This window comes from Raphanus sativus, chromosome 7, assembly GCF_000801105.2.
Source record: "Raphanus sativus cultivar WK10039 chromosome 7, ASM80110v3, whole genome shotgun sequence".
NCBI lineage: Eukaryota > Viridiplantae > Streptophyta > Magnoliopsida > Brassicales > Brassicaceae > Raphanus > Raphanus sativus.
This window is the reverse complement of record NC_079517.1, coordinates 9,905,757-9,928,233: the sequence shown is the minus strand read 5'-3', so window position 1 is coordinate 9,928,233 and position 22,477 is coordinate 9,905,757. Positions and strand designations below refer to the sequence as shown.

The following is a 22,477-nucleotide window of genomic DNA, read 5'->3' as shown; positions in this document are numbered from 1 at the left end:
GTTATAAATTAGTATATCATGGTTTATAGGTTAAAAGTATAGAGTTAGTTGTCTTCATAGTATTGCTAATATTGATAGATGCAAGTTAATGAATACAAATAATATATTGTATTATTAGTAATCTGTCGTATAGTATTATATGTTAGTAGATGTATTATTAATAATCTATCTTATAGTATAATATGCTGGTGGATGTATCTAGTTTATAGTAAAATATATGCAATATAAGGAAACATGCGTAGTGGATATAATAATAAGGTAAGAAATGAAAAACTATGGTAATGTTTGATATTAATTATTTATAAAAGGCATGTTTAATAATAAGTAGATTAATATAGCATTAATTACATAAGGTCCAACTTTAAAATCCACCTAGAAGAAGTTATAATGTTTCTGTTTTAATAAGATAGATTCGACCTTTTGTTAAACAAAATAAATTTAAATTTTGATAATAACATACACAGAAACTATTACATTCTACTATATTTATATTGTATATTTAATTTCAATATTATAATAAATAAAATACTAATTAGATTAATGGCCAATTTGGCTGGAAAAACATGAAACGAAACATATTTGCGGATCTAGACAAAAAAAAAGATTAATTAGGTGTCCGGGATGAACAGATGCGGGTAGAAGAGGTGTAATTTACTTCGGAGCCCCCATGCATACTCGAACAAAGTCTCTCTCTCTCTCCACTGACCAAAGCAAGATACAAAAATAGGAGATACATAGATTTAACATTAACGTCACCGGAAAGAAGAAAACCGGCGAAATAAAAATTTTCTAGAAATTACAGCCCTACTACAGGGAATCAAAAACTAACAAAGAACAAGATGAACAGCAAGATAAATCCAGATTAAAGTATAAAACTCAAAATTAAAACCAACAGAAACAGAGATACCAAACACCTTGGAACTAATATTTTAAGTGCATCTTGCTGTTTCTTGGATCCGTGTGTACGCTTTGAGATATGAACGCAAAAACAAGTAGCCACCCTTGTCATATCTGAAGAAAATATACATTCGTAAGAATGAAAACACAAGGCCATAAACAACGTGGGAGTATGAGGTTCTCAATTTGGAGCCAAAGAAGAAAGAATTAATCAGAACATACCCTTCCATCTCTTTGGTGGTACTAACATCAGGTCGAAACTCGGGTATAAAGTATCCTGATTGGGTCAAGGGGGTTGCACATAAGCTGTTTTTATTAATAGTTCTACCAGACGGCTTCCAAGCTGAAAATCAATGATAAAGATGACATTTTTTCAAATAAGAATGCAAGTATTATCAATTTTCCATTCAAAAAGCCACAGACCTTAGCTTGTGTAGCTCGCCCCCACGGTTTGATACCTTCACTTTTCACCACTTTTAATGCATCAATAATCTTCTTCCTACGAATCAAACTATTGATTGGAGGATACAGGTCCCGGAGAACCGCCATCGACAAATTAAGATCTCGCATCAATCGGGACAAACCCTAATCCGATGGATAGCGGAATCTCCAATGACGTCACCGTCACCCTCTAACACTGACAACCACTACTGTAACCAGAGCGTCGGAGCTTTCATATGGAACCGCCCCAGATCGAGAGAAACATTACCAACAATATTGAGCCGCATCTGTTCCGTCACGGCGCTCAGATTCTGAAGGAAAGGGGTTGGTCGGAGACCGACGACGATAACAAAGCTTGGGATGAGGAGAAAATATGAAAGAAGAAAAAAAGAAAAGCGGAGTGATTTCTGACAGTGGGAGACCTGGGGGTACCATAGGTATATTTGAAAGAGAAACAGTTGATATACCATATACCTAATTATACTTTATTCCTTGTATATGTGATGCAATTGCCCTAGATTAATCTCATAGTTTTTGGTAACTCGTTAGATTCGAAATTGCCCAAAATATCTCCAGTTTATGTACCTTTGAACCACATTTCCTTTGAAGTGGACTTAGAACCTTAAAACTAACATGTCCCATCTTTTTGCACCAGAGATCAGTTGAAATTTTACATACACCAAATATTTACTAGATGCCTCTCGTTTATAATAGTTCTTGCTTGTTCTAACACCGAGCATAACTATACTTCTGGTTGCATCAATAGCCTTGAAACCGGTTTTAGTGAATGTGATTTTTCAAGCCATCATCAAACAATAAATTCATTGACGAGAGCGAAGAAACTTTCACCTTCAGAGAATCCAGTTCAAGCAGAAAATTCACTATAATAGCAAGTTAAATCAATTTTTTCCGCAGATGGTAACTTTTGGGCTGTGTTTTGATCTCTTACCTGCGAAATCAGAGGGACCTGTTTCTTTGAAGATTTTCCTTAGACTAATTCCACACTTTATGACGAAAGGAGAGTAGACATGACATAAAATAAAGATTTAGGGAAATATAGAGAAAATCTTTTATGGGGTATTCCAAAAATGTAACCTAGGCAACAAAAAGGGGCCGGATACTTCAACTAGAGGAGCGACCAGTTGCTTCGCCAAACCCCGAGCCAGCGTCACACGTTCTCCAAGTTTGAAACACACAGGTTATGGTTGGTTTGGATTCTCAGTGGAACCAACACTATAATTTTTTTCTTGTCCACATCACTAAAAATAACTCTTCCACCTGTCATAGGAGAAAGTTCATCCATTACATCACTGTCTCCACTCTCCAGTTATATGTCGTGAACATATATGAATTTCCAGTCTCGTCTGAAGTTTAAGCTAAGTCCACCTTCATATTGATTTCAGTTTGATCGCATTGTCTTGAATTATTATGACAAAGTCTCACACAAGATCATCAGTCTTGCAATGCCTGCTTCTATCTACATAATATGTTGAATAGATCTTGCTCTGCCATATATCACATTGGTTCAACTTAGCACTTGTTAGACATCCAAAGTTTGTTTGTCCTTTTCAAGAGTTAATACACGCAAATCAATAGCAATCTATTTTCAATTACAAAAAAAAAATCATCTCTAATTTGACAATTTAACAATATATTTACGTGAATTTATTTGCGAGAATACTAAGAAAATTAATAATCTCAAACAATATCCGTTCTAGCTATTCGTTTTTTTTTCTGCCCAAAAAAATAGCTCTCTTTTTTTTGTAACCACCCAAAAAAAAAAAAAAAAAAAAAAAAAAAAAAAGCTCTCAGTTGACCAAACCAATGAAAATCACATCAACAATATCAATATTACCAAATTCTCACCAAAATCACTAACAAATAAACGAAAACGGTCTTCAAGGATTCACCTATTTCTCTTCATACACCTTTTGCTTCTTCTTCTTCTTTCTGTTTGCAAATATCGATAGTTTTATTAACTTTTAACCATTGGGTAGAAATGTTACTTAAAATAAAATTCTACGCATCAGAAAACATGAAACTATATTCTTATGTATAGCAGACTATATTATTGAATTTTTTTGTCCATCCATATCTCTTCATCAAACACAAAATTTTATCGTTAATATATAAAACATTCTCATATACGGTTCAAAATATTTACAAGACAATGTAATATACTTTTGAAACAAAAAGCAATATAATTTACTTTTTACTATTAATAAGAAAATCCATTTTCGCATTTCTAGGATATGGTACATGAACTAACATTAATTCAGAAAACACTCTTTATGCAGCCCCAAATTTAGTCAATTTAGAGGGTAAAATCAGCTATTCATGAGAATTATATATAGTTCTCAATGCACATGTAAATAAATATTATCTATGTTTCAAAATAAATGACATTTATTTTCTTCTAGACAGATCATTTTTATTACAAACAAGAACTTAAAAAAATCACTTTAATATGCCTAGTATTTCAGCTTATCAAATAGGTAAAAAGGTGTAGTTATATAGAATAAGGTATCACAATTTTTTTTCTTAACTCGTGTAAAGACATTTTTGAGAATTACGTGTAAAGACATTTATAATAAAATAGATATCACTTGTCTATATTTGTTAAAAAAAAAAAGATATCACTTGTCTATATAAAGAATGAGATTTCTAAGCTTTGAATTCTGAGATTCCCCTTCATTTCTGCTACGAAATTTTCTTATATATTAAAAACCATTTTTGATATTTTACTTTTTTTTGCTATCTACTGAGATAGAGAGAGAGAGAGATAAAATGAGAGGTATAGCCACAAAGATCTCCGGCGTTGCGCCGTTGTTTTTGCTATTCATCGCCGGGGCAGTCTCCGCCTTTGAGGACATCGAAAAGTTAAGGATTTGGCCGTTACCGGCGGAAGTTAACCACGGTGGCCGGAGAATGTATCTAAGCGAAGATTTCAAGCTTGTGACGGAGGGAAGCAAGTACGAGGATCCTTCAGCGATTTTGAAAGAAGGATTCGATAGAATGCTTGCAGTTGTGAGGCTGAGCCACGTCGTCTCCGGCCACCGGAACTCTTCAGGCTCCGACGGATCTTCCCTGCTTCAGGGACTCCACGTCATCATATCTTCCTCCACCGATGAGGTTAGTTTCATTCATCCACTCACGTCACCGAATAAAATAGATTTCTTTTCGTAAAAAATAAAAATAAAATAAAAAATAAATACTTTTGCTTACGTTAAATGAAAAAGTATAAAAACAGTTAAAAGTAAAACGTAAAAGAAATCTTGAAAAGGAGAAGAGGAAAAAGTCAAGTTGACAAAACAAATATTCTTCTTTCCGTTTTTGTTTGTGGATGAAGATCATTTTCTCTGTTTTCTTATAGAAAATTGTCATCGCATTTTATCTGAAGATATTTTAAACTGGAATTCATTATGAAATTATATTATTTTTTGAACTCCAATCGTGTCTGCTCTAAAATGTTCACCATTCGCATCTTAACTATTGTAACTAGTAACTAGGCCTACGAGTAACTAGTGGCATTATCTTAGTAGAATGATTTCTTATTGCTTAAAATAGAGTATTTAAAAATAGAGTATTTTATATCGTCAGCAAATAGATTTTAATGGATCTGTAGATCAGTAGATATATCGATTCTCCAACTTCTTGTTTATTTTAATGTTTGCTTGCTTGGTTTTGCTGATTGATGTCTGGCGAGTTGTTGGTTGTGTGGTGGTGGTCCACCGCAGTCACGGACTTCTTAATTGAATAATTAAAGTTCTCAACTCTTGGCACAAAACTGGGAAAACATGATTTACGTGACTTTGAAATAATCAAAAATATAGTGCACTATCTCAAAATAGTTAATGCTACTGATCAAGTATTGTTTTGCTATAATGACATGCGATGAAACCGATATTAGACCATCTCCAATGTATTTTGCTATTTTTACCTTTAAAATAGAGGAACTCTATAATAGAGGTGAGATATGCTCCAATGTATTCCTCTAAAATAGCAATCTCTAAAATATAGAGTAAAAAATAGATGAATGTTATTTCTTCCTCTATAAATAGAGGGAAAAATAGAGATCTCTATTATAGAGAAATAAATATAGGTGGGTTAGAGCAATTTCACCTCTAAATGTTATTATAGAAGTGAAAATAGCAATGAGTTGGAAATGCTCTTACATGATTGTAGTTATAGAGGGATTATGACTTTAGCTTGAATCTCCTGTTAATTTAAGAAAAACACTACAAAATAAGTAATATTTTGTGATAGTATTATTATTATCACAAAATAAGTTCCAATTAATATGTGTACATTTTAAATAATTATCTTGATGTTATCTTCGGATCAGTAGCATTACGCATATCGTAATTCAAATTCCAAACATGATTGTAAATAGTACACATTTTTATTTTGTCGTATCTGCAATTTTTATGAGTAGTTTAATTCTTGAATCATTACTTTCCTTAAAATAAAATAAGGATGCATGTGCATTACTGTTTGATTTGAGTAGAATAATACGTTTAGTTCAAGGATAAGATTGCAGAGATCCACCCAATCTGCAACATTGGAATCCCATATCCAGATTTTAATCAGATCATTTTCTTTATGATCCACGCGGTATGATAGTAATTAGTAATCCAAGTTCATAATGGTTAAAGACAGTAATTAATTCTATTTATTAATTTCTCTTATGAACAAGTGCAAGTCTGGAAGTCGGTTATAAAAGTAGTGACCTATATTTTGGGTTTAAAATTTTGATTAAGTTTTTAAATACGAATATTTCAATATTAGACTTATGAATTATGATAATGAATTCATCGTTTGTTTGTGTTGACTTCGACAAATTATCTCGTATCCAATGACTCACAAGCTTTAATTTTAATAAAAATCGATGTTTTACTATCTTCAAAAAAAAAGTCGATGTTTTATTGGTTTTTAATAAACAGAGTTCTCGATGTTAATACGAACTGTCATTTGGCCCTTAGAGCAACATTTTCTTTTTGGTAAAAGCCTTAGAGCAACATTAAAAAACCCTTTTGTCAAAAAAAAAAATCAAGAAACATTGACAAAATACTCTATCTGTTTCACTTTGTAAATAGTTTTAGATAAAAACATTAGTATCAATAAAGCTATTACTTTAAAAAAAATATATTTTAATATACAAATTCAACCAGTTAAATAAAAGCATACATATTTTTATTGGTTACACAATATACAATCAATACAAAAGTTATACTGAAATGTTAAAACTACTTAAATTTTGAAACAAATTTTTTAACTAAAACTACTTATAATATGAAACGGAGGAAATATATCTTTTGCTTCAATGTTACAATAGGTTCTAAACCTCCTTAGTTTAAGAATTTTTGCTCCTTTTATTTAATATCTTTATGATTTTTTTAAGTTAAGAATTTCTTTAAAAAACCAGTATTGAAGCTGCTCTGAAGAGCTTAAAGAAAATACAGTATGCGTGATTTAATTTTATTAAAAACCAAGCAATATTATTATTATTATTACTATTATTATTATTATTAAAATCTGTGTGATTGGTATCTACTGACTCACAAGGTTTTAATTTTAATAAGAGTTTGATGTTTTATTGTTTTTAAATAAACAAAGTTCTTTGATGCTATGGTTATGAGATTAATCTTCTGATCATTTGGCCATTCGGAGTTTAAAGAAAATATTGTTTTGTGTGATTTTTAAAAACCCCAACAATATTATTGTTATTATTAAAATCTGTGTGATTGTATGGTGCAGTTGGAATATGGAGCAGATGAATCGTACAGATTAGTGGTTGCATCCCAAGGGAAGCCGTCGTATGCACAACTTGAGGTTAGTAGTTCCCACGCACCAACTAAAAACTATACCTTTTATCAGTTTATTATATATCCATTAAAAGATTTAAAAGTGAATTCAGCTTTATAACCATAAAAGACACCAACTTTAAGTATTTGGTTGCTTTCTTTTTTAGTTTTTTTTTTTGCTTTAACTTTGTGCTCTCTTTTATAGTTGAGTTCGACACCCAATTGATTCCACGGGAAATATATACATATATACATCAAAAAAAGAAGAGAAAATACAATACTTCTATTTGACGTTGCAGTTCTGCTCCTTCTAATTATAAATATTTCATTTCTCAAAAAAATATTTCATTTTCTGTCGCCAGTACATCAACAAATAATATCTTTTATAATTCCTCATGACCTTCGAGTTTAAAAGATAAACAAAAAAAAAATCCATTATTTCTGGCCACCATATATCACAATAGAGGCCCCTGTAGGACCTGCGATGGTTGCCTCCACGTGAACCATATTAACCAAGATGGGCTTAGTATGGTCTTTTCTTTATAGTTTGTTCTTTCTTGTACTAGAATACAAATATGCAAGCACAAGTCGTGTCTGCTTATGTGTCAATCAATTACTATTTCCCTTTTGTTTTTAATTTAGAAAATAGATACACAGACCATTAATAGTGACAAGAAAAAAAGATACACAGGCCATTAATTCAGATAATAGTAAAAAAAAACATGAAAAGATATGATAGTGTGTTATTCCACTAGTATTTGTTGGCGAACCTCTCCACTAATATCTGTGTTGCAACGCAGGCAAAAAGCGTTTACGGTGCATTGCATGGCCTACAGGTTTGTGTTTATTATTTTCTGAACTTAGGTTTTCTTTTTACGAAAGAAGGATGTAGTTAGTTTGATAAATAAATAAAATTATAAATGCAGACATTCAGCCAGTTATGCCATTTTAATATGAAGAAAAAGGTGATAGAAGTTTTAATGACTCCATGGAATATCACAGACCAGCCCAGATTCTCTTACCGTGGTCTTTTGATCGGTAAGCAAGTTTTCAATTAACTAAACTTTACCAATATATAGTCACCTTGTTTTTACGATATAATAAATATAATTGCAATATCTTCTCTTCATATGTGAAATGGATGAAGTATATATAAGATATGAGACATTGTTTGTTGCTACAGATACATCCCGACATTATTTGCCACTACCTGTTATGAAGAACGTAATTGATTCCATGACATACACCAAGCTAGTAAGCTCTTTTTTTTATTATTCAATTTGGTTGGTTGATAAATCTTATCATTTATAATAATCAATACTCTGGTTGGTTTGTGTGTAGAATGTGCTTCATTGGCACATTGTGGACACACAGTCATTTCCCTTGGAGATTCCTTCGTATCCAAAGCTATGGAATGGCGCTTATTCTCCCACTCAGAGATACACTTTCGAAGACGCTGCAGAGATCGTCAAGTAATGTTGGATTCATAATGATATATATATATAAACATTTATAAATGACTGTTAGGAATCACATATCTGAACTATTTTTGTATGTAAATATACTTAATAGTTATGCTGGGCGACGAGGGATTCATGTCTTGGCTGAGATTGATGTTCCAGGACACGCTCTCTCATGGTAATTTCTTTTTGTTACCCTTCTTCTTTATCAATTTCCTTATATTCAAATTTATTTTAGATGATAATAATTTTCATTCTAATAAATAAACAACAGGGGAAAGGGATATCCTTCCTTGTGGCCCTCCAAAAATTGTCAAGAACCACTTGACGTGAGTAGTGACTTTACATTCAAGCTCATCGATGGCATTCTCTCTGGTACGATTTTTAAAAAGACTTTCTTTCGGCTAATCATATTTATATGCATAACCGAACTTTTTCTAATGGAAATATCTTATTCAGATTTCAGCAAGATCTTTAAATTTAAATTTATCCACTTGGGAGGTGATGAAGTAAATACAAGTAAGAAATTATCCACTGTTTATCAAATACATTTCTTCTCTATCGTGGGTTAGTTTCCTGGTGTATTGACTACATGTACTTTCGTTGCAGCTTGCTGGTCTACAACACCGCGAATATCCAAATGGTAATGACACTTTATACACATTTTTTCTGCTCATATTAATTACTTTAACTAATTAACATACAGGCTAAAAAAACATCGGATGACTGAAGCAGACGCTTATGAATATTTCGTACTGCGGGCGCAAAAGATCGCTTCGTCACACGGATATGAAATCATCAACTGGTAATTTAAATATCCTTTCATTGGAAAGTAAAAAAAATGCTAAGCAAAGGAGCTTTGTCTTAGTAACTACATTTTGCTCTAATATTAATTATATACTGTAGGGAAGAAACCTTCAACAACTTTGGAAACAAATTAAACCCGAAAACGGTGGTCCACAACTGGTAAATGAAAACCATAAATTGTGTAGAAGACAACAAATACTTATCTTTCTACTTGGTGAATCAGGCTTGGTACAGGAGTTGTTGGGAGAGTGACGGCCGCCGGTTTAAGGTGCATAATGAGTAACCAAGACAAATGGTATTTGGACCATATAGACACACCGTGGCAAATGTTTTACGCGAACGAGCCGTTTGAGATGATAAGGGATAAAAAGCAACAAAGTCTAGTACTTGGTGGTGAAGTGTGCATGTGGGGTGAACATATTGATGCTTCTGACATTGAACAAACAATTTGGCCTCGTGCTGCCGCAGCAGCAGGTACATATATAAATCTTTTCTTATACATCTTGTAAAATATCTTATTTTTACATTTAGTATAACGTTATATTCTGGTTGTTTGATAGAGCGGTTGTGGACACCCTACACAAAGTTAGCTGAAAATCCAGACAAGGTAACTACGAGGTTGGCTCACTTTAGATGCTTGTTGAATGAAAGAGGAGTTGCTGCTGCACCTTTGGTTGGTGGAGGACGAGTCGCGCCTTTTGAACCAGGTTCATGTCTCGCTCAGTAATGATCGAATGATTTAGATTGTAAAATATGTTACAGTCAGGCTGAGCACAAGCAACAGCCAGCAATCAAGTGAAATTCAAATATAAAATAGTTTAGATATTTTAATCGGAGATGGAAATTTAAGTTTTTGTCTTTATTTGATTATCTATGTTAACTGATTCTCCAATATGTATCTCTTTTATCTTAAATGGAATAATAATCACTCAGCTTCATAATAGTAGGTGCTGAATCATATTTTATTATTGTTTTGAATATATATATATATTTTATTAAACCTCAGTTTTATTGTTACTATTTCAACCTGGCATCTCCAACAATGACACCAAATTTTATTTAATTTCAACACCAAATTTGTTGTTCTAGTGTCAAATATTTTTTGCCATCTTCAATAATAACAACACATCTACACCAAAACTAATATTATATATTATTTGATGTTTTCAATTTTAATAAATGTTTGCATTTTTATTATTTTTGATTAATAAATAATTATTTTATGACATTTAGATATTATTTTTGTTAAATTTTGATAGTTTTATGTTTTATAAAATTTATTTACATTTATATTTCTGGTTTAACAATATTATATTTTATGTATTTATTTATAAAAAATATTAGTTATATCCAAAATTACAAACTATTAAATATCAAAAGTACATAACAAAATAATATATTTATGATATTTTATTTTTACAATATGACTTAAATGATAATAGTCCTTTACTAATTTAATAATTTGATAATTAAAAATAATTATGTAAAAGTAATTTAAAAATAATAATGCAATATATTTATGTTTAGTTACAAATATGAAATAAGTACTAATAATAATAATTAAACTATATTTTTGAATAAAATAGAATAAAATATATTTTAAAGATTTGGTGTGGTGAATAGTGTTACATTAAATTTGTTGTGATACTATTCACATTACACCAAATTTGGTGGGATGATATCAAATTTGGTTTCTTGTTAGAGATGAAATTACATTAAATTTGGTATTTTGGTATCAATATTAGAAATGACCTTAGAACATCTCCAACCATCCCCTTATTATAAAGAAGGGATCCACTCAAAATAAAGGAATAAAAAGAAGGATCTCCAACGACGGTCCTTTAAAAATATTTGCTCTACAAATTTTATTTGTTACATTTTAACCTTCAATATATTTAATAATTAACTATAGTCACTAAATTTTTTTAAAGAAGAAATAAACATACATTTTAAATATATAATCAATAAACATACTCTCATATATAATCAATAAATAAGATAAAAAAATTATCATAGTTGGTCTACACCATTCAATAGATTTTATGTCTCAACAATCATTAAATTGAATGTTTGTCATTTTCCCTATATATCCAACCTCAAATAATATCTAACTTTTAACCATATTCACACTGATTTGAACTACTATATGTTTTTTGGTGTATAAATAATAGACTACCAAATGAAAAAAAATGACACTCATTCATATCTTTTTCTTGCATACACAAATGGAGAGAAGTAGAAGCACATCATTCAATCAACAAAAAGATGAGTTGTTATGTCATGTTTATTTAGAGATATCACAAGATCTCATCACTAGCAACAATCAAGCTTTCAAGACATTATGAGAAAAAAATAACAAAAACCTACAATGCAAAAAAAAAAAAAAAAGAAAGTTGGGAAATTAGAGCAATAGATCTTTAGAAGATATGATTAGTACTATTTGTATGCTGTTAGAAACTTGAAGAATTGTATGATCCAAATGCAAAACATGCATCCAAGTGGTACATCTGAACAAGATATTGTAAGTTTAATTTAAGTTAATATGTGTTATTTATTTATTTATTTTATTATTTATATAACTAGTCAAGCTTTTTGTTTTAAAAATATTATAGATGGAGAAAGCAAAGAAACTATTGCTGCAAGATCCAAAACTAAAAAAAAAATTAAATTTAATATTTTAAATTTTATAAAGATTATTATACATATTTAAATATGAATATAACTTAAATTCAGTAATCTATCATATACATTTAGGAAAACCTTCATAAATATACATACAAGTTAAATTCATAAAATCTAGTTACAGGTTTATGAAAACATTGTTGAATTCAAGATTTTTTATATTACAAATTGAAAAAGATATTCTACATAATTAAAAAGGGCTTACTAATCTTATTTTAAGAAAAAAAAATCAAAAAGAATTCGGTAAAAATTTCAGAAAAATGTTTAGATAAAAATTATTTTCGACTTTATTATTTTTATATTTATTTATATTTTAATATTGAATAAATAATTAACTAATTTTGTAATGAGGGCATAATTAGCATTTACCCATATAAAACCTAGTTTGGTAAATTAAAATGTAATGTTTGGGGTTATTTAGAAAACAAAAAAAAAACTAGAAATAGAAAGAGACTATTTAGGAAATTTGTAAACAGGTCCATATGATATTCTTGCAGCACATTAAGAGGTTTCTTTCTCTCTATAAGCTACAACTATTTCAAGGAATCGTCAGAACTTCCGACAAAGTTTAAAAAGTATGTTTATAGGGTCTGTTCGTATTCTTATTCTTCGTTGCTCTAGCACTAGCAGCCAGAGCGTTAACACAACCTTTTCTCGCCGCTTTTCTTCCGTTCTGGCGGCGGAAAACGCAAAGGATTCTGTTATTGATTTGGCGCTGAACTCGGTGGTGAAAGTGTTTTGCAGCTCTTCCAAGTCTAACGCTTTGCAACCTTGGCAAAAAAATCTGCCGCGACGATGTTCTGGCTCTGGTAATGGATCACAGATCTTTCCTCTTGTGGATTTTTATTTTTATCTTTTTTTTTTAAAACATTCGTCGCATGACGCTTAGATATTGATGTATGTGAAATTAGGATAATCATCAAAAGTAATTATATTTTAAATCTATGGAAATAAACTAACTATTCATGTTTTAGTTGTTTTCGGTATTTTTGCAAAAATCAACATCCGCTAAACCCTAAATTTTGGATTACTAGTGTATCTTATTCGTCACGAACCCGATGTGTGCATGTTCTTGGTTTACTTAATTAGGTTGTTACGTACACTTGCCTGTTTGTATTTCTTCTTTGCATGGTTTAAATCATATCTTTGTTTCTAATTGATGTAGGATTTGTCATATCAAACAATAAGATTCTTACGAACGCTCATGTAGTCGCTGATCACACATTCGTGCAAGTCAGAAAGCATGGTTCACCAACCAAATTCAAAGCAGAAGTCGAATCAGTTGGTCATGCTTGCGATTTGGCAATTTTGAAGATTAAAAGCAAAACGTTTTGGAAGGATTTGAAGCCCTTGGACTTCGGAGACGTACCCTTTCTTAACGAAACTGTGTTTGTTGTTGGATATCCAAGAGGTAAAAATTCAGATTACTGTTCGAGTAAAGGAAAATAATAGAGTGATTAAAACAGCTTAATGACCATGGTTTCGTTTTATATTTGCAAATATCTTTTAGATGATAATTTAGTAAAATTAAGATATCATGTTAGTCTATCTGATACCATGCTAAATTTGGAAAACCATAGACAATAAAACGCACCATTTATTTACGGAAGTACTACCGTGTCTAAAGATAAATGAGTACTGAAATTATTTCATAGGCCACAATTTTGCTGAAACTCAACAAAAGATGACACTATTGACTTATGTTATGAACTCATTTTGCAGGTGGTGATAACATTTGCATTACGAAAGGAGTTGTCTCTAGGATTGAAGTTGGCAGATACTCTTACAGCAAAACTAGTCTAATGACAATACAAACAGACGCAGCTATTAATCCTGGAAATAGTGGTGGTCCAGCATTCATGGATAACAAAGTTGTTGGTGTAGCGTTTCAAGGTAATAAGGACACAGGGTGAGCTAAAACTGTAAATCTTTGAAATTTGAATAAATGGAGACAAACCTTCTTTTTTCCTGAAAGTTTTTTTTTGGTGATTTTCATATGCAGCTGCATTATCCCAACTCCAGTAGTTAAGCATTTCATATCTGGTGCTGAAGAAAATGACAAATTCCCTGGATTCTGCTCGTTGGGTATATTGTGTCAGCATATGCAGAATGCTCGTATGCGTAATTACTTCAAGATGACCCCTAAAATGACAGGGGTTCTAATAAAAAGAATAAACCCGTTGTCGAGTTCTTATGGTATTCTGAAAAAAGATGACGTTCTTCTCTCGATTGATGGTGTTTCCATAGGAAACGACGAGACAGGTAAACATTTTATTACACAAAATTTTGTTCAATCTTTTGATTCAGTAGTGAAAATTCACCCATCTTTATGTTTTGATACAGTTGTTTTCCGGAAGACAGAAAGCATAGATTTCAATCACTTGGTTTCTATGAAGAAACCATGCGAAACAACAATTCTGAAAGTCCTAAGAGATGGAAAAACACATGAATTCAATATCAATATAACCCCCGTAAGTTAATGAACGTTCCATCATATTTTTTTAAAACTTTGTTGTATGAGTTTTGTAACTTCTTTCTGAATTATTATGTGTTTTTTTTTTTAGTTCAACCGATTTTTTTTTTACATTTTGTGTTGTGCATGGTACTTACGTAGGTGGAACCTCTACTTCCAGTGTCTCAATTTGATAAGCTTCCAAGTTATTACATATTCGCGGGTTTGGTCTTTTTTCCTTCTCCTCAGCCAGTAACGATACCCAAAAAAGCCGGTGAACAGATCGTCCTACTTTCTCAGGTGTTAGAGGATGAGACCACTGTCGGATACACGTTTTTGAACAACTCGCGGGTAACTTCTGTTCTCGAGTCATGTTTTGTATTGACTATAATATGCCCCCCGTGACAGATATGAATCATATAGCTAGTTCCATACTTGAAAGATAATTTTTACACTAAAAAGAATCATATTTGTGGGTGGAAACAGGTAAAGAAAGTGAACGGAGTGCAAGTGGAGAATCTGAAGCATCTACGTCAGCTCATCGACAAATGTTGCACTGAGGATTTGAGAATTGACCTAGGGAACGATAATACCATCATCATCGGCTACAAGTCTGGGAAAAGAGCAACTCCTAAGATTTTAAAACGTTATGGAATACCAGCGACCATGTCTAATGACCTTCAATCTTTGTAACCGAATTGTAGCTAATTAACCAAAGAGAAAAAGGAAGATTGTGATTTTATTACTTTGCTGCTTGGTGGGTTTTACATATAGATCTTTTTGATTTCTCTCTATCAACTTCTGATCAACAAGGAAAATTTATTTGTGATTTTAGTAAATATAAATATGAGAAGAGGTTTTAACTGTGATATTGAGTAGAGACAAGACTTTGGCATAAATTCTCAAAGAGTGTTGGACGATGAGGTCTCATAAGTTCATAACAGACTACTTTTAGGTGCACGTTGCACCGTGCAACGTTACTTACTTTGGTGATTACATCATAGCCAATTTCAGAAAGTGAAAACATATTTGCGTACGAGCACAAAACATGTTAATAACCTTTCAGATAGATTACTGTGAATGTAAAACCAACAAAAACCATTGGGAATCAAACTTCATCTAAGAGAAAATCTATTTCTTGTGTGATAAAGAAAAAAACAGAATTACAAAAGACAACGACAGGAGAGTGTATCAAATGCCTCTTGGCAAGACCGACACAAAACAGGTACTGGTTTTTTCTCAAGTGGAGCTTTCAGTCTTCTGTTTCTTGGCCTTCTCAATCAGAGGTTTCAACTGTTTCTTCTCCGCAAGAAGTTTGAGGAAATTGAACAGAAACGGAATGTAGTTGTGCTTCCTCCTAATATTCTCCGTCTTCCATTTCATGAACTTCTCCTCCTCCATCACAATCTTATCACTCACAGTTTCGATCCCGCTCCTCACTTCACCGATCAACACCTCAAGCTCCCCCGCACGGCTCTTCTCCACACCAGCCAACTCCTGCACCATCTGCTCCCTCTGCCTCTGAAGCTCCTTGAGCTCCGCCGTGTAAATATCCTTCCTGTTTTTAATCACAGCCAAAAGATTGAACCTAATCTCGCTCTGCGAGTACCTCTCGATCCTCTCTTGGATCACCGGCTGAACCAGCTGCAGCCACTCGATACCGCTCTGGTCCCCGGGGCACGGACCAAGACTGATGGGTCCTTCCTTGAGTCCGTCGAGCTCGTACAAGACTCCATCCACAGGTATGTAGCTTATGAAATGGTAGACGTCGTCGTCTTTAGTAGCGGCTTTCTGTTCCTCAGGGACAAATGGCTCAGGCCTTGCGAAACTGTTGTGGGCTGTCCTTATCGCCTCGCTGTTGTTGATGGCCAAGCCCTTGAGGTCGGATGGAAAGTTCTTGGTGAACTCTTTCAGTGTAGAGAGCTCAGGACCGATGTCGACGTCGGGAGAGTTCAAGAGGATAGACAAGATCGCTTGGGTTGCACAAGCATTGTTAATGACCTATAAAAGAACGCTTTAAGATTGAGGTTGAATAAGAAAAATTATTTAATCAAAATGTTATTTTATACAAAAACCTGGTTTGCAAAAAAGAGGTTAGAAACTGGATCTTGGATTGTTGGACGATCATCTTTGACGCCAGCTTGCCATTTGAAAAGAAAGATCAGACCGTATACGGGTCTACAAAACATAATATTAATAAGGGCATTAGCTACAACAAGAGTTAAAAGCTCCTTTTAAAAATAATAAGCAGAAACATTCAGGTGGAGGCAATATAACTACTCACCTGAGGTTATTGAGAGAATCAAGATCAAGGGAGTACAACTCTTCAACCTACAGAACAAGGAGTATAAATCAAAAATGGACTAGAATAATCATAAACAAGACACTAAATGGCAGAGACTATCAATTGAGAAAGTAGCTACAGAAGATGAGTACGAAAAAACTAAGGAAGTTTAGATATTTTCTTCATGATGAAGTCTGCTAAAGAGTATATAGAAAAAAAAAACAAAAAAAACAGAGAGACACTAAAAAGAGTTAGATTATTATTGACCTGGACACCTTTGACTTGCATTTGTTGAATAAGCTCTGTAAACACACCTGTTGCGTACATGTAAATCAATTAGCAAACACACACAAAGACTCCACCATGGAATATATCATCAGTAGATAAGAAAGCTAAAAGACAGTTACAAGAGTGGCGGAACCTTGGACGGATCTATATACCAACACTTGTTTACTTAAATAAACTCCAAAAGTTACAATCTGTTACTTTTAACTTCCAAAGCCTAACACTTTAAGATAGTACCAAAGGCACAGTAGGAGCCTAAATTCCAAATCTTTTTTGTTTTTTTTTGGTAAAAACAATCAAAAGATATGGTAAAAGAGAACTTTGGATTTAACATCCAATTCAAGTTAGTAACCCAACAGGATATTTATCCATCCATCGCAAGGGAAGATGAGGAGGAGACCAAACGTACGTACCAGGATCCGACTCGATCGTGCACCAAGACATGACGAAACGAGCTAGAGAGAGGAAAAGCGAACGAACGCCTTTTCTTTTGAAGTAGAGTAGAGAGAGAGAGACGGACTTAGGATTGCTCGAGATCGAATCCGATTTGGGAATTAGGGTTTAAACTTCGCTTTATTTCGCCATATACTATTTTTTTTTTAAATACTGTCTATTCCAAGGCCTTGGGTGTTTTGGCTTTGGGGATCCATCAAATTCGATTTGATTGATCCGATTCGGTTTGGTTCAGATCAATTTTTTTGCTATTATTATGCTCATGAATTTTATTCCAGTTTTATTAAATTCTAGATCGGTTTAATTTGGCTCCTTTTCAATTCAGTTCTAATCAGATTCTAACCAATATTTCAAATAGTTTAAAAAGTATTTTTCAAAAAACTTAAATAAAAATCAAATAACATTCCAAAATATAAATTATTTAAAATATAATTAAAACTAGTTAAACTACCTAAACTAATTTAAAATTTTCAAAATTAACAAATAAAACAAAACTACAATTTTTTTAAAAAAATACTTTAAAATATCTAAATAAATGTAATATATAAGATATTAACATATTTAACTTATTTATAATTTTATCGAATCCTATTTCGGATTTCGATTCAGTTCGACTTATCTCTGAACTAAAACTATCATGTTTTAAAATTCTATTTGGATATTTTTTAAATAATGATTAAGATGCGGTTTTGGTTTACAGCCCTACACAAATATTAGATTTAGTGTTCCAAAAAGAAAGAATATGTGTTTTAATAATTTTCTTATGAACTTTAAAATTTCGGTCATATTATTAACATTATTTTTATTTGATGTATTATATTGATCTTATCTCACATTAAAACTATAAATATTTTTCGATATATACTAATCTGACAATTAAAATAGAAATCTAAAATGACTATTTTCCATGATTATAAGAATATAATCGTACAACATACTAAATTTGAAGTGACACATTCCCAATAATACCGTTCCGTTCCCTCATCCGGTAGTGTTTGCTTCGTGTCCCTCTCTGTTCAGAGTGCTGGATTGTTGTATTGCCAAAGTTTTAACCTGTATTTCAGTGGGACGTTTTGTAGCTCAGCTGAATACTGATGTCGACGGTTACGAGTCCTGGTGTTGATCTACATTTAGATGGACAATGCGCCTTGGTGGTGCTGTAGTGATTGGTCATGTACATACACACTGATCTTATGGCACCAATTGCCACGAGTGTAATTATTGTGTTCATAGTCGACTTGGGATAGCTTTTCTGTTCTTGATATTTTGTGGTATAATTTAGGTGGTTCTAAAAATGGTTCACTTCGAGTTATGGAATAATTTTTCCCCGTGTGGTTGAAGAGTACAATGGAATTTGATTAAATAGCGTAGGATTCATAGAAGTAGTCCTAAGTGATAACAGACACTCCATTGTCTTTGTGGTTGAAACCCATCTCTTTACTCCACTGTCTTTGTGGTTGATATGTGGTCTAAATCGTTTGTAATATAAATTGAAACTGAGCCAAAAAAAGAACAAAAGTAAATCTGGGATTCCGTAATGTCGCTTTCCTTTCATATTAGAAACGTGCAATTTAAGTGGTCCTTTCGAATTTGACTAGCAAGTTTCCTCAAATAAGTTTTGTATCCGCTTCAAGGATTGGAATAAAAAAGCTCCGGGAAAGGAAAAAACATCACGGAGACCTGTTTTTGAAGATAAAATTCATGTCTCGCTAGGATCGCAAATGATCCAGTCTATTACGATTTGGAATTACAAGATCTTCAAGGGCAAAAGCGTTTGACATAGAAAGAACCTTAGGATAGACAAAGCACACAACTCCAAGACAAACTAATCCAAACTGTTTGCAATCTTTCTCTTTGTTTAGTACTCAACATAACTATCTTTTTCAATCAATGCACGACGGGTTTCAAAGGATGAGCCCTCAGTTTGGAAAAATCCAGACTAGCATCAAGCTCCTCGTCCAGCTCCCCAATAACACCTCTGATCAACATATAACACAAAACTTTTTATTAGAAAAAAAAAAATCATCCATCAAGATGATAATGTGAGGATGAGTCTTTTTACATGTTGTCGCCTCTGATAATGTACAAACCCAACACATGTTGTTGTACTCCTTCCTGAGATATCAAGACACGTGAAACATAAGAAAGAGGTCTTAGTGCTCATTAATTGAAATTGTTTATGTTTACAAGAAACCAAAGACACAACTCATTTGAGATCACATGCCTTTTCTCCGTTTAGACAGAAATAACATGTAAAATGAAAGACTAATCTACATGTATTCATTATTTTAACAAAAACATCTCTATTTCCAATTCAAAAACTAAAAGTTTAAGCCATTACAGAATACTAATCCCTGCCAATACCATTGGTCTAGTGCAGTATAAACATGGCCTCACACACACTCTTAGTGCAACAAGAAAACATAGAGGAATCAAACCTTACAACCTCTTTGCGAAAACAAAAGGTGGTTGGTGGTCATGTATTAACTACACACCCACAATGAAGATTAGACTCACCTAGAAGGCTAGACCAAGCTTAAGGTTCTAGCGAATGAACTCGTACTTTTTCTCATTTAATCACAACATCCGACAATTCACTAGACATTATAAAATGGAGTGAACAAAGTTACACAGGTCATGAAATGTCCATTTCTCATATCCATTCAATTTGGTAAAATTGTAAAGTTAAAAATGAAATATTCAAAACAGAAAACAGAAGCCTTTACCTTGGTGGAGAAGACGCGTTCATGAGATTCATCCAGGATTATATTAGTAGCCTGGTCAAAACCTTTGAGAAGTCCCTAAAAGAAAACAAACAACCAATTGTTCTATTTAACAAGTTACTTTCTTTTAAAATCAATATAACAAAAAAAAAGAAGAGAGCATACCACAATGTTGCGTCCATCATTGGTGATTACCGAAATGATCTCTGCAGCACAAAAAGATAAGACTTTTCAGACAAATTGATGCGACATAAAGCTCAAAAAATGTCACAGACAACTTACGATCGACAAGAGACTCAAGTCCAGTAGTTGTCGCCATGCTACAGTTAGTTGAAAGACCTGAAAGGTTACAAAAAGATAGTTATTTCATCGAACACTTGGTGGGCATTACGGATAAATCGACAGAATCCGAATAAGAAGCCAGAATTACGAGTAAAGGGGCAAGGAATCAACAGGAAAAGGAATGTAAATAGCTCTCCTGGAGGAATAAAATTAAATCGGAGGGTTCAAATATATTCAGGAAAACGAGAGAGGGAGAAGATTCTACCTTCGCTGCTGCTGCTGCTTCTGGATCTAAACCCTTTTCGCTTTCTCAATGTTAAAGCCCTAATTAAAATTTAAAACCCCTTTCGTCCCTTTTTCCAGACAACTCGGGTTTGTGTTTTCTTAGATTAAACCGGCCTTCGAAACACCTTAGCCTAATGGTTAAAGTCTAAAGGCTTCTACACCCAGCTCTAGGATTCGATTTCCAGACTATACAATTTATTACAGATTTTCTCAAATCCAGGTTTCAAGTCCCGGAGAGAGCGCGATTTATTAGGCAACTATGCAGATTATGGAAGGAAGGATTACATGCAACTATGCGATTATGGAAGAAAGGATTACAAGAGATCTTCAACATGGTGCAAGTAAATCTGATCAGGCGTGGATCTTCATAGGACGGCTCAGATGATGCAGTTAGGCGTAGATCTTCATAAGACAGGTAGTATTGTCGGTTGTCGAATCGTCTATGTAATGTTCCTAATAATTATAATTGTAATATCATAATAAATCAGCGATAAAAAAAACCGGCCTTCGAAGTGGTCCATATAAAATACAATTTAATTAAAAATCTGCAATTTAAAAGAGGATAAAACATGCATTTTTATATCACTTAAGCTTTCATTGGTCAGAAATCCTTTACTAATAAAAATTATATATTAATAGTTATTAACTTTTTATTCTTGGTTTAGTCATAATCCAATTATCCAATGATCCAAAAAGTAAAACCATCAAAAAAATAATTCAATTTTGTGTCTGAATGCACTTAAAAACATTAAGTAAAATAAAAAATCATATATAAATTATTAAGATAAAGACTCTAATATTTTTAAATTTAGAAAACTATTCATTTAAATAACTTTTAAAATACATTTTAAAATTATTTTAAGTTTCAAGATAATAGTGGTTACACAAATTTGTTTGAATTAACGAACCGTTCAATATAAAACTTTGATCTGTACATCTGTGTAGATATTATTTTAAAATAATTGTGTATATCTTTTTAGTTTATAATGTCAAATATTTATAGTTTTAAAGGTTTTTAATAATTTTATATATGTGACATTTTTCATATTGTATTGTATCTTGATAAATAAAGTAAATTTATATGGTAAATAAGTAATTTCTTATTCGATATATCGACTTATAAATTATATATATACTGTATTTTGTATATGTTAATTTAACCAATTAGTATATATATACTAATATATCTATTTCACTGAAACCAAATATTTTCTTATAAAAAATTAATTTATATTTATGCAAATAAATATGTCTCACAGTTTTATGAAAAAATATTAACTTAAAGATTTTTGTATTTTTATATTTAAAATATATTTGTGTAGATATTATATACGTGGGAAAAAGTTAACTTTAATATTTAAAATATTTAACATGGTTGTATATTTATATTATACATAATGGAAGCACCTTTTCTTAAATTTGTACAGGATGGGATATTTTGACAAAATGTTAAACGTGTAGACTGATCTAGTTGGTTAGTGTTGATTATTACAATTTAGACTATATAAATTATAATCCTTTTGTCATCATCACTATCAGTAGATCTACAAATTAAACTAGTAATTTTGTATCCATATGAACGACGAACGATTACACTGCATTTATATAAATTGATCATTCTG

General features: G+C 32.2%; 4 protein-coding genes across 4 annotated transcripts; 2 read left to right on the top strand and 2 right to left on the bottom strand.

Annotated features, from left to right (window-relative positions):
- Nucleotides 1–4,001: 4,001 nt before the first annotated feature.
- Nucleotides 4,002–10,367, top strand: LOC108814333 (beta-hexosaminidase 3). The gene is made up of 14 exons (XM_018586879.2): nucleotides 4,002–4,470; nucleotides 7,096–7,170; nucleotides 7,943–7,978; nucleotides 8,069–8,180; nucleotides 8,326–8,396; nucleotides 8,484–8,614; nucleotides 8,715–8,780; nucleotides 8,877–8,977; nucleotides 9,062–9,121; nucleotides 9,212–9,245; nucleotides 9,309–9,407; nucleotides 9,509–9,568; nucleotides 9,633–9,883; nucleotides 9,970–10,367. Exons 1-14 carry the CDS (start codon nucleotides 4,126–4,128, stop codon nucleotides 10,134–10,136), a joined length of 1,608 nt encoding a protein of 535 aa, XP_018442381.2. The 5' UTR covers nucleotides 4,002–4,125; the 3' UTR covers nucleotides 10,137–10,367.
- A 2,255-nt stretch (nucleotides 10,368–12,622) lies between these two features.
- On the top strand, nucleotides 12,623–15,286 carry LOC108818092 (protease Do-like 10, mitochondrial). The gene is made up of 7 exons (XM_056990481.1): nucleotides 12,623–12,900; nucleotides 13,257–13,502; nucleotides 13,814–14,000; nucleotides 14,094–14,353; nucleotides 14,435–14,562; nucleotides 14,706–14,894; nucleotides 15,030–15,286. Exons 1-7 carry the CDS (start codon nucleotides 12,669–12,671, stop codon nucleotides 15,234–15,236), a joined length of 1,449 nt encoding a protein of 482 aa, XP_056846461.1. The 5' UTR covers nucleotides 12,623–12,668; the 3' UTR covers nucleotides 15,237–15,286.
- Nucleotides 15,287–15,590: 304 nt separating this feature from the next.
- Nucleotides 15,591–17,702, bottom strand: LOC130497566 (ubiquitin carboxyl-terminal hydrolase 2-like). The gene is made up of 5 exons (XM_056990469.1): nucleotides 17,526–17,702; nucleotides 17,095–17,141; nucleotides 16,828–16,874; nucleotides 16,619–16,721; nucleotides 15,591–16,544 (listed from the first exon to the last, which is right to left on the bottom strand). The coding sequence occupies exons 1-5, from the start codon at nucleotides 17,554–17,556 to the stop codon at nucleotides 15,783–15,785; spliced, it is 990 nt and encodes a 329-aa protein (XP_056846449.1). The 5' UTR covers nucleotides 17,557–17,702; the 3' UTR covers nucleotides 15,591–15,782.
- A 1,499-nt stretch (nucleotides 17,703–19,201) lies between these two features.
- Nucleotides 19,202–20,958, bottom strand: LOC108818094 (sm-like protein LSM8). The gene is made up of 6 exons (XM_018590958.2): nucleotides 20,836–20,958; nucleotides 20,571–20,627; nucleotides 20,454–20,494; nucleotides 20,292–20,366; nucleotides 19,628–19,680; nucleotides 19,202–19,543 (listed from the first exon to the last, which is right to left on the bottom strand). The coding sequence occupies exons 2-6, from the start codon at nucleotides 20,605–20,607 to the stop codon at nucleotides 19,453–19,455; spliced, it is 297 nt and encodes a 98-aa protein (XP_018446460.1). The 5' UTR covers nucleotides 20,608–20,627; nucleotides 20,836–20,958; the 3' UTR covers nucleotides 19,202–19,452.
- Nucleotides 20,959–22,477: the final 1,519 nt, after the last annotated feature.